At 52.5% G+C, this 12,075-nt stretch overlaps 1 protein-coding gene across 3 annotated transcripts in view; it reads right to left on the bottom strand.

Moving 5' to 3' along the window:
* Positions 1–12,075, bottom strand: part of IGSF3 (immunoglobulin superfamily, member 3) — an 84,817-nt gene that overhangs the window by 31,501 nt on the left and 41,241 nt on the right. For all 3 annotated transcript variants that reach the window (XM_005859950.2, XM_005859951.2, XM_005859952.2), the window contains exons 3-5: positions 8,702–9,079; positions 5,267–5,677; positions 1,161–1,550 (exon numbers count right to left, since the gene is read on the bottom strand). In XM_005859950.2, the coding sequence (XP_005860012.1) occupies positions 1,161–1,550; positions 5,267–5,677; positions 8,702–9,079 (1,179 nt within the window). The remainder of the gene's footprint in view (positions 1–1,160; positions 1,551–5,266; positions 5,678–8,701; positions 9,080–12,075) is intronic.

Below are 12,075 nucleotides of genomic sequence, written 5' to 3'. Positions count from 1 at the left end.
CCGTGCATGGTTAAAGCAAACACTGACCGACAGGAAAATAATAAGAGAGTGGGCATTCGATTCCACAGCTTCAATCCTACAAATACTCCGCAAGCGCCTACCCTATGCAAAGCACCATGCTAGGCATTGCAGGGGGGCGGGGCGGGGGGAGTCTAGTAACAGAAGAATTTCAAGATAATTAGGTGTGTGCGTGTGGCTTTTTAAAAATAAGCATGAAAAGAAAGTAATCCTGTTGGTGAGAAAAGGAGAAAGAGTGGGAGGACGCTTGTGTGGTCTTTTTCCTTCAGACTTGAAGATCAAGAGCTATATTAAAAACGCAGTAAAAATGAAAAGGGAGCCAGGGTAAGGGTGAGAGAAAGAACAGTTTGAACAGCTGAGAAAGGGTTAACGGTTAGTTTAAAAACTTCCCCATCTTGTTTAAACTCTGAGCATTCTAAGTTTTTTCATTCTCTTTTTACTAAAAATAGAACCATGAGAGAAATGAGATATTAATGAGAACATCCTGAGACTATGGATGACTAAACACAGGCAAACACAGGTAGGCAGTCAGTCCCCAGCCACGACCGTGACCCACCCAGACAACGCCCAGTGCCCAGGGGGGCAGGGAGCCCACCTGAGCAGCCTTGGACATCAGATTTAAAAGTCTATGCCCCGGGAAAATGTGAGAGATCCCAGCCACCGACTTTTAAAAAACACAATTTCCCCAGGGAAGAGAAAATGAGGGAAATGCCAACCCCTCCACCCACAAAACCCAGAGGGCAACTCCTTCTTAACAATGAGCTTTATGATTTTAAATCCTCCCTCTCAAGGAAGATGTCAAGATAGGCATCTCCCACTCCTCCTGGGACTAAATTCCCACTTGGGAGCAAACAGCTGTCCTGAATTCCTGGTTTCCCTCCCAGCTGAGCTGCTATCTGTGGGGTCTGCGATGCCCCCTCCAGGTGCAAACACAGCCCTGAGCTCGCCTACCTGGGGGGTTGCCAAGTGGGCAGGGGAGCTAGAGCAGGGGAGCAGTGAACTGGCCTTCCCTGTCAGCTTGAACCCTGCCCGCCCCCCCGCTCCCCACCAGCGCCGTCTTCTCTCCCCTGACCTCTCAGTGATGCAGCTACTGGACCAGACCAGTGGGAGGAGGGGAAGGAAGCAGGCGCCTCTCCACTTACTGATAGGGAGGACTATGATGGGGATGTTTTTGGGGCGCTTGCTGTCCTTGTCGATGAACTCCCCGGTGACGGTTTTCTCGCGCTCGGTCACACGGCAGTTGTATTTCCCGCTGTCGTCCTGGCGGAGGTGGAAGATCTTCAGCACAAAGACACCATCGCTCTCTTTGGCCACTTTGAGCTGTCCCCGGGCTTCCCGGTGGGCAAACTCGCTGTTGAGGATGGGCACGGCGTTCGGCCCCATGCTAGCGATGAGCGAGCTGTTGAAGGCCCAGGAGACAGCGAAGTAGCGGTCGGGAATGTTCTGCGCCTCCAGGATGCAGCGGAACTCGGCCGGCTCCCCCGTGGTGTACAGGCGCTTCTCGGTTTCCAGCCGCACCATGAACTCTTTGTCTGAGGAAACAAACCGCAACGCGGCACAACTGGGTGAGTGAGGGCCCTGGCCACTCAGATGCATGGCACAGTCCCACCCATGCCCGCTTACCAGGCTCACTCCAGGGAAGGCACCACCGCACCCAGGGAACGAGAAAGTGCTGGAGGTCACAGAGGACACTCGAGGTAGCCAGACCCAGATGGTCTGAAGGCCCATTATCCCAGTTGAGACCGCTGGGCTCTGTCTACAGATTATACCTCCCTGGATCCGACCCCCGAAAGTCAGTAAGGAATTCCGAATTATCACCCACCTGGCAGAGCGCCAAGGTCCAGCCTTGATCTCTACCCCAGAACTCCACTAGCCACATGACTACACATATTTTCAGCAGATGTAGTGGGACTTACCCCACGGGAGTTTGTGAGACAAAGTTATATAGTGGCCTAGGTGCTGAATCCCCAACCCCAATAACTCAAATATTAATATACTGAAATACAGTCTTCACCCCCATGTGAATACCGGAAATAAGTCACAAAACTGCACAGGAAAAAAGAAAACTAATGGCTTTTCACTAGTCACCACCTGTCAAATCTTTAGAAAGGTGTCGCCAAAAGTACCTATTTACACTGAAATCCAGAACACCTCTGAAACGGCCAACGAACCCAAGCCCCCTTCTCAGAGCTGGGTGTCTGATCCGGCATGGGGGTCGCGTGATCCACGAAGAGCTCGTCACCACTAGCGTGTCCCAGCACCCGTGCAATGGTGCGTGGTGACTGTCACTTCCATGGGACAGTTCTCCTCTCTCATAGGCACCCATGGCCGGGGGTGGGGGTAAGACAAAGGAGTCAAGTGCTGGAGAAAACATTCTGTTCTAGAAAACAGGACCAAAGAGCCTGGGGTAGGGGAGGCTATCGCTGTAACCAGCGCCCAGTCCCTCCTCCTCCAGCACGTGGGGCTTCAGGCTACTTCCCCGCTTTCCTCTCGTCACTTGTCACTCGTATCTGGAACTCAACATCTACCGATACTCAACTGCTCTCTGCTTGCCCAACATGCCAAACAATCGCAGGCTTCTCCCCCTGCTCTCCTGCCAAGACTCAAGGCTCAGCTCAAGTCACCAGACTTGCTGGTGTCCCTGGATGTGCCTTAACAACAGCCCCCTCCAGGGAAACTTAGTGTAGACACACTTCACATTCACCGTGTCCCCGGAGCGCTCTCTGCCCGATCGCAGCACTTAACACCCTGCTCTCAGCTGCTGGCTGTCCCACCGGCCGGCTCCCTGCGTTCAGGGACCCAGTGTGAATCATCTTTGAATCCCCGGCGCTACCACCACACCTTCAGTGCTGCAGGGACTCACTGGGTATTGACTGAAATGAACTACGAGAAGGCCACGCTGGGGCGGCAACCACTGAGCCCAAACAGCACAGGGGCCCAAAGCGAAGCCATCAACATTCATGTCATTGAGTTTTCCTTGGGCTGGCGTAGTCTGGAGATATTTGCTGGGCAAATTTTTAAAACTCCTAATTCCAAATTGGTAAGATTAAAAATAAAGTAGATTAGCTGGTGCAACCCAATTTAAAAGCATTAAGACTCCAAATTTGGTCCAGACTTTTGAAGCTGATAGTAAAACCATCCTGGAAGGGAAAGATAAATTGGAAATAAGGCACCGTCTGGAGATTTCTTGGTACTGGAAGATGCAGAAGCTGGTAATGCTCTGGGTCCTACACACAAGGTGCCATCTCTACAGGAGCCCACCCCTTCCCATAAAAGCCCTCACATCCATCCGCTGCCAGAGAATCCCTTCTACCCTATGACCTCCAGAGCTGCGCTTGACAAAACTCAGACCGTGGAGCCCTAGCAGGTTTGGCTCAGGGGACAGAGTGTCGGCCCGCAGACCCAAAGGTCAGGGGTTTTATTCTGGCCAAGGGCACGGGCATGTGTGGGAGGCAACCAATTGGTGTGTCTCTCTCTCACATCGATGTTTCTCTCTGTGTGTGTGTCTCTCCCCATCCCTTCCATTCTCTCTGAAAATCAATGGAAAAATATTCTCAGGTGAGGATTAAAAGAACACAAACTGTAGGAAACAGACCATGGAAAAATCACCTGGGAAGGACGCTGGAAACCCAGCTCCCCAAGCCCCACCCCAGAGCTGGCTCAGGAATCTGCCCTGTCAGGTGAGTGGGAAGCCCTCTCTAGAATAACAGAAGGTTATGGAAAGACCAAGACCACTGACCACAGCAAATGGGACAGGGAGGTCAGGAGACAGGTGTTGACAAGGGGACCCCACACGCACCACAGACTCCCACAGACCCCGCCTCCACTCCCCGGGACAGCTGTAGCCTCGCCCCCGAGGTCAGCAGAACACAAGGAAAGGCTCCTGGGCCATCACCACACCTCCTTAACCACACAGTGACCACCCTCAACCAAAGCCAGGGGGCCCAAGGCCCACGGAGAGCCTGCCCCAGCCCAGCCTAGGCAGCAGCAACAGCAGGCTGGATGCGGGGGCCAGACGTGGGGGCCGGGGGTGCAGTCTGACCCTGTGGGAGGATAACATGAGGAGCAGGAGGGTCTCGGCTCATGGAGCTGCCATCACCTTGACCCAGCTCTAAACTCGTCACTTGGTAATCCCCTTCCGAGGTCTTCCCCTTGAGACAGCATTTATGGGGAACCCAGTGCTCTGGGAGCTGCCTCAACAACACACCAGGACTCCTCCTGGGGCCCTGCCGGCAAGCCACCAGCACACGCATCTTTCCTACTTACCTACTTCACATTCTGTGAAAGAATAGTGACAACGCATCTTGAAAATCATCAAACACCACCAAAGAAATAATATAAAAAATAACCATGTTGCCCAGTTGTCTACCTATCAACCAGGAGGTCACGGTTCCATTCCTGGTCAGGGCACATGCCTGGGTTGTGGACTCCATCCCCAGTAGGGGGCATGCAGGAAGCAGCCAAACAATGACTCTCTCTTATCATTGGTGTTTCCCTCTCTCTCTCTCTCTCTCTCTCTCTCTCTCTCCCTTCCCCTCTCTGAAATCAATAAATATATCCTATATAATAAAAGGCTAATACACAAATCGACCGAATGGCAGAAGGAACGGTTGCTATGACACGCACTGAACACCAGGGGGTAGATGCTCAACGCAGGAGCTGCCCCCTGGTGGTCAGTGCACTCCCACAGGGGGAGCACTGCTCAGCTGGAAGCCCTGAGCTGGGCTCATGGCTGGCGAGCACAGCGGTGGTGGCAGCAACACTAAGGATGTCCGACTGATGGCTTAGGCCCGCTCCCCTTCTTGGCCTAAGTGGTCAGTTGGACATCCCCGCCCTCCCCGAGGGCTCCCAGACTGCAAGAGGACGCAGGCTGGGCTGAGGGACCCCTGAGTTCACGAATTTTGTGACCAGGCCTCCAGTATGTAAATAACCACTGATGCCAAAATTTCTCTAGCTCAGGATTTCGTATCTATGATGGGAGTCTCCCAATCTCAAATGGCCTCTAGAAAGAAACAGGATTGGTACCCAAAGCAGGCAACGCCACCAAAGGGGGAAGCGCATGGCTAATGAAACCCAGTCCTGGGCCCCATACATCCCTCAGCTTCCTCTGGCCCAAGGCGGGACCATCTCTAACTTCCCGTGAAAACCTTGTGCACTTTCCGGTGTCACTGAAGAAGGGGTCTGCGCACCATCTCCATGTCTGACAACCCTCCCCACCAGGTGGAGAACGGGGACGAGAGAGACTGACCTGTGGGCTGGACGGTGACCACGGTGCCCTCGGAGCGCTTTCGGGTCATGGCATACCACGAGCCGTCGGGATCCTGGATCCACTCGGCGGCCTCGCAGTAGAACTCGCCCTGGTCAGACGGCTGCAGGTGGAAGACGGTGAGGCGGAAGGTGCTGCTCCCCAGCTTGTCCAGCCGCACCTCCCCCAGGCTCTGCCGCTGGGCGTACTCGCTGCTGGAGTGGAGCACGAAGTCTCGGCTCAGGGCGATGACCTCCACGGGCCTCTCGCTGCCTCTCTGCCGAAGCCAGGCCACAGACACGTGGCTGTGCTGGACCGTCTCGGTGGCCACCTCGCACGTGAGCTCCAGGGGGTCCTGCTCCACCTTGTGCAGTGTCTGGGGCACGGCTGTGGTCTGCAGGGAGTCTGGGATCACTGCAACACAGAGCATCGCAGTGCACGGTCACAATGAAGCCGCAGAAGTGTACATTCACAGCAACAGAACTGAAACTGTCCTGCTTTGGGCACATCCTGAGAAAGCAGGGTTCTTTGCAAAAGACAATGATGCTGGGAAAGCCCCTAGCCCAGGGGTGGGCAAACTTTTTGACTCGAGGGCCACAATGGGTTCTTAAACTGGACTGGAGGGCCGGAACAAAAGCATGGATGGAGTGTTTGTGTGAACTAATATAAATTCAAAGTAAACATCATTACATAAAAGGGTACGGTCTTTTTTTTTTTTTAGTTTTATTCATTTCAAACGGGCCGGATCCGGCCCGCGGGCCGTAGTTTGCCCACGGCTGCCCTAGCCGGTTTGGCTCAGTGGATAGAGCGTCGGCCTGAAGACTGAAGGGTCCCGGGTTCAATTTCAGCCAAGGACACATGCCCAGGTTTCAGGTTCGATCCCCAGTAGGGGGCATGCAAGAGGCAGCCAATCAATGATTCTCTCTCATCATTGATGTTTCTGTCTCTCCCTCTCCCTTCCTCTCAGAAATCAATAAAAATATATTTAAAAATAATAATAATAATAATGCTGGGAAAAATGGAAGTAAGCAGAAAAAGAGGAAGACTGAAGCCACAGGCATGAGTCCACAGGAGCTGAGCAGGGCTGTTGAGGACAGGACAGGACAGTGTGGACATCACTCAGTCATAGGGTCCCCAGGGGTCGGAGCAGACTCAACGACAGGTAACAGCAAAGCTCCCACCCCATGCAGCCTCCACCCATCGCTGCGAGGCCATGGATGACCCCAGATGGCACAGAAACGGGAGTTTTCTGTTTGGATCTGGACTACAAGTTTCTGGCAATTACTCTTACCTGTTTGGTGATTTTCACAACACTCAGACAAAAGGTGGGTTGTATTTGATTTTAAACGAACTCCCTAAAAATACTGTGTACAAAGCATGTTCTTTTAGGGGAAATTAGATTTTATTGTTCATTCTGGTACTTGCTTCAAGATACGTGAAATTGGCTTCTGACTGATCTTCAAACGGAAATTGTTCCTGGAACTCGGGGAGTTTTTATTTCTATACAACTTCCTCAATTCCTCCCTTCCAGCCACCGCCCCACATCCCCCCAGCTGATCTCAACAAGGCATTGCGCTAGGAAGGCTATTATTTAAAAAAAATTTTTTTTTTATAGAAAAAAGCATCATCATCCTTGATTTTAACAGGTTCAATTTTCATGTAATTGAGGTGCCAAGTGGTCCACACTGGCAGGAAGCCACCGTAGGGGGATGACGCAGGCACGTGAAGCGGCCCTGTGGTCCCTTGGTCAGAATTCTTCCCTGGGGACTAAACACTACCCCTCCCCCCCAGCCCCCGCCACCTCTGACTGATGAAAACACCCCCGTGTGTGATTTCTCAGGGTTGGGTTACAGGCCTCCTGCTGGGGTGCAGACTTGTCAGAAAGGAAAAGTCACCGAAGGAAGCTGGAGGTGGAGGGAGAGGGCAGATGGCAGTGTGTGCCAAGAGGAAGGATCAATAATTCCAGTTTTTATTATCACAAGTAAGCCTGGAAATTATGACTTGGCATGGGAAGGCAAGAGCTAGCTCACGTAGGGCCTTGCAGAACCTAGTGAAGAGCAGAATTTATTCTAAATGTGGCTGACGCCACTAGAGAATTTTAAGCATGGAAAGGACATGATTTGATTAATGTCTTAAAAAATCATTCCGTTACTGTTAGAGAAGAGACTATGACGGAAAAAGAAAAGAAATTATGACTTGGGCAGAAAAACAGAACAGCCTGGATAGTGATAACCCTTCCCCCAGGATCCCTCCATCGCTGGGGACTCACCCACCAACAGGTGCCCATGCCCCACTCGTGGAGCCAGGACTCCGGACACCCAGGGCGGAGCAAGGACCTGCAGCTGCACTCACTTCCTGACTCCGTGGCACCCCCGCATCCCAGAGCCCAACTCTGAGGTTTCACCTCTCTTCCCGCTGACGTCATAGGCTTCATCGCCCTCGTCATGTCTTCATGTGAGCAACCACAGACATCCTTGCTCATATTTTCATATCCCCTTTCACCAGCTAGAGGGCTAGTCAACCTTCTCGGAAATACTTAACATCTGCTTTAGATCTTTGTTAAGTTTCAGCCTTATCAAGGAACACAAGCTTTATTCATTTACGTGACTGGTTGACCTCTAAAATATCTGGGGAGGTGTTTTTATTAAAGTCAAATAAAGCTGTACTCTGAAAGAATTAACTCCCCCCCCCCCCTTCCTTTCTCTAAGCATGTCCTACTTCAAAGCAAACAGGGTAAATTCCCCTCCAGCCAAACATTCAATGCGAGGGACCAGAGAGTCGGTCATCAAACAACACTGACAGTAGAGCACAGTCTCAAAACGCTGAGCCAAGTACAACCCCGGGTGGCTGTTCTGAGCGTTATGTTCTGTAATAAGCTCTCTTGGGTATTGCCTAGTGGTTTTGTTTATTAATTACCCTCGCTTTGTGCAGAATTATTGGATTGTGTGCACAAAGTTTCAGTTTCTTCTGCCAAGGGATACTGTTTTCTTTGAGGGTCAGGTTTACATAAAGAGCTAAGGAGTTCGCAGCCACAGGAGAAGAGAAGAGAAGGGAAGGCAAGGGAAGGGAAGGGAAGGGAAGGCAAGGGAAGGGAAGGGAAGGGAAGGCAAGGGAAGGGAAGGGAAGGGTCAGTCCAAGAGAAGTGAGTCAATGTTATGGACTTTGAATAGGATTAGTGCCCCTATAAGGGGACCGCAGCGTGCTCCCTCGCTCCCTCCACCATGTGAGGACACAATGAGAAGTCAGCAAGCAGTCCGCAACCTGGAAGAGGGCTCCCACCAGAACCCATGAGGCTGGCACCCAGTTTCCCCAACTGTGAGAAATAAATGCTTGTTGTTTAAGCTGCTCAGTCTACAATACTTTGTTACAGCAGCCAGAACTGACCATGACACGCAGGCAGGCAGGACACTGGCCACATACCAACGGCTCTCTCCTTACCCACTAGGTTCATCTTGGCGCTGTAGCTCCCGAAGTATCGCTCATCGGTGTTGGGCGTGAAGCATTCGTACTCGCCGGCATCCCGGGCCTGGAGGTCGGTGATGTGCAGCAGGGCTGAGTTCCCCTGGATTCTCTCCACGTAGATCTTCCCGCTGCGCACACGCTGGGTGTAGATGGCGTAAGGGAAGGAGGAGTCCACGGTGCTGACGATCTGGACCTCGCGCTCTGGGGCCGAGGGCAGGTAGATGGACCACTGGAAATTCTGCTCGGAAGATCCCTGGTAGCCGCTCACGTTGCACCAGATGGTGATGTGGGAGCCCTCCGTGCGGTACAAGGGGCCTTCCTGGACGGCGACTTGCCGCTGTGCTGTCACTACACCTACAGGGGACACACACACAACAGGCTCACTTACGACTCCGACCAAAATGCAAAGGAGGCAGCAATCCTCAGAGGGTTTGCTGTCTGTGTGGCAGGACAGCACCATCAGCAGCTCGCTGGTGCTTTCAGAGGCGTTGTGATGTATACTCATTAAAACCCTCCGTGGGAAAGCACGGTCCCTAACGGGTATGTGCGGGATCTGACCGCACGAGGACGCGTGCTGCTACTTATTCAGCAGCTGACCCTTGGGGATGTCATTTAGTCCCTGTTTGTCATTTACGTGGCATTTTAGAACTATTCACATTAAGGCTGCTTATAAGGTTTTTGACAAAATGAGCAGGAAAAGTTGAATGAATCCTTGGCACAATTCAGATGGAAAGGAGTAGAAACAACCTTGCGATCTGGCTGAAATGAAATGCCCCTTTCTCGCTTAGAGGGCTGGCGGGGGTGGGGGGGCGTGTGGACAGGCCCCTTCTTTCGGGCTGCACCCTTTATTCTCAAAAGTCGATCCTCCAGGACACCCTGTGGAGGAGCACGCAGTCCTTACTCCCTCTGCCTGCCAGGAATGGGGACAGCGCTGAGCCCCCGGGTGCGGCAGCTCTGAGCTGAGCGCAGGTGAACTTGAATGATGCCCAAACACTGACCAGAGGGAGCTGAGCGCAGACGGGTGACAGGAGAGTAAGGCTGCCCTTGAGGTCACGGCTCTGATTCGCCCACCAGCCCTTGTCTTCTGGCCGGGAAATGCTCCCGACAGTGGCCCCTGCCGGCCTTCCCCGTGTTCTCATCATGGTCTCCCTTGCACACTCGGGAACGGGGCGATAGGGTGGGTTTAACTTCTCCTTCCAAGCCAGCATAACACTGATTCTGTTCGAGTCGCTGAGAAAGTGGGAGTGGACAACCATTGGACCTCCCCGTGGGCAGAAAGAGCAGGCGAGGTGTAGGCACAGCTTTGCTGGGAACTGGAATGGGCTGTCACCCTAGACAAGCTAGCTGCTTTGCCCTCGGGACCTTGGTCTCTCCATCTATACCATGGTTTCTAAGAAGGCTTTGGAGCAGACTAGCATGTGTGCTAAAGGCTGACTTTGTCACTTCCTAGCTGTGACCTTGGCCGCGTTACTTCACCTCTCGGAGCCTTAGTTTCCTCATCTGTCAGATGGGGATGATAATGTGTGCCTCGCAGGGCCTAGCCATGACTAGTCCTCGGAAAAGAGCTGCTGGCTCAGGCCCCTCTGGCTGGATCATTCTGTGCCTCAGGATCCACAGAGGACAGGCCAGTGATAACACAAGGACATCCCAGTGGTCTCTTGTCAGTGACACCATCTCTGGGCCACCCACCTCCACGCACGGCTGCAGCCCACTCCCTCCCACACAGAACCACAGCTGCCCCAGGGTAAACCTATCTGCCGTGGATGCAGCTGGTGAGCAGCTGGGACAGCTCACGTCCTAGTGGGCTCAGCTCGAAGCCCCGCCCGGGGGTGTCTGTGCTCCAGCCGCTGATCTAACATGCAAAATGACGACTTTCAAACAGACCTTACAAGGTAAAGCTTGGGGCTCGTAAACTCTTACTTGCAAAGAATCTCTTCTCCCAAACAAAACCTTCCACAGAACCCTGTCTCGGCTTCAGTAGAAGCAGGGAAACTAAAAAAGTGCGTGTGTGTGTGGCGGGGGTGCGGGGGGGTTTTACAAATCAACAGATCCAAGTGGCATGTGAATTTACTCCATACATCCCGGTCGACAGCATTCCTTCCTACACTGAAAAGTCGTGGAGAAGACAGCTGGTTAGTTATTTACCGTTAGTATGTTAACGTTCGCTGCATCACACTGTGACCACGTGCCCTTTAGGACACTTTGAAACATTGAGCTGGTGACATTTGAACAAATGTCTGCAGCGCTCCAGAATCGCAGAGACTTTGAAAACAATGTAAGCACATTTATACCACTTAGGGTCCTTGATCTCAGTGCTCTGTGACTGGGCAGCTGTGACCACTCCCCACCCGGACACTCCCACCCGCTGCTGAGAAGGCTGGAGGCGGGCCAGGACCGGCCAGCATCTTGCTTGAAGGGACTACCTCTCAACCATGGGCCCTCCCTGGACTCTCCTAGGGAGCTTGAATAAATAACCCTGCCTGGACCCCAGACCAGGGTCAAGGCCGCTGCCTTAAGGTGTCTCTGCTTGCCCAGTGCCAGCCAGGTGCCCAGATGAAAGAACCTCTGCTAATTCAAGGCTCTCAATCGCTTTAAGCTCCTCCCTTCAGAAAGACTCCACGTTGGCTTGGATGAAGAACATGTCTTTCCCCTGTAGGGAGAGGGCAGAAGCAGGCAGCACCCGCCATCAAATACGATGACTGTGATGCAATACAGAGCTCACCCAGAGTGGATTCTATTGACAGACCTTACAAAAGCACTCGATCCTCGGATCCTGCTCACTGCTCTCCCGAAAGTTAAACAGTGTTAAGTGGCCTGAATGAGCCCGGGGCATCAGGGTCAAAACCACTTGTCCGAGCCGGAAGCAGGTTATAAACGCCCTGACAAATAAATAAATACTGGACTGTACTTTAACCAAACACATTCAGCTGCACCTGCTTCTGCTTATGAAATATCTCCTTCAGTCGCTGAAAATAATGCTGTTCTTAGGAAGTGGACCTTAACATAGAAATAAAAATTAACCTTTTCTTCTCAGCAGCTTATTCCCCTTCCACACCCTGCCCCGCCCATTTCCTTCCCCTGGCCCTGGCCCTGCTGTGCAGAGCTCCTTCTCCTACACAGGGCTGCCTTCAAACAGACCTGGTCCCCAGCCCTGGCCAAGGCCTCCCTGGCCCAACCCCTTCCCCATCTTCCCTCCCAGCCTAGGACAGAGGCTCTGAGCAGGGTTAGCCTTTTCCTTTTAGATAACCATTTTTACTTTTGACATTCCTGCACTCCTTGAATTACTTAGCAGCACACAAATATCACTTCTGTAATTCAAAAAGAAAAGATCAAAGTATTATATATAACTG

This window comes from Myotis brandtii, unplaced genomic scaffold (assembly GCF_000412655.1).
Source record: "Myotis brandtii unplaced genomic scaffold, ASM41265v1 scaffold131, whole genome shotgun sequence".
In the NCBI taxonomy this organism is placed as follows: domain Eukaryota; kingdom Metazoa; phylum Chordata; class Mammalia; order Chiroptera; family Vespertilionidae; genus Myotis; species Myotis brandtii.
This window is presented reverse-complemented; position numbering and strand designations above follow the sequence as displayed.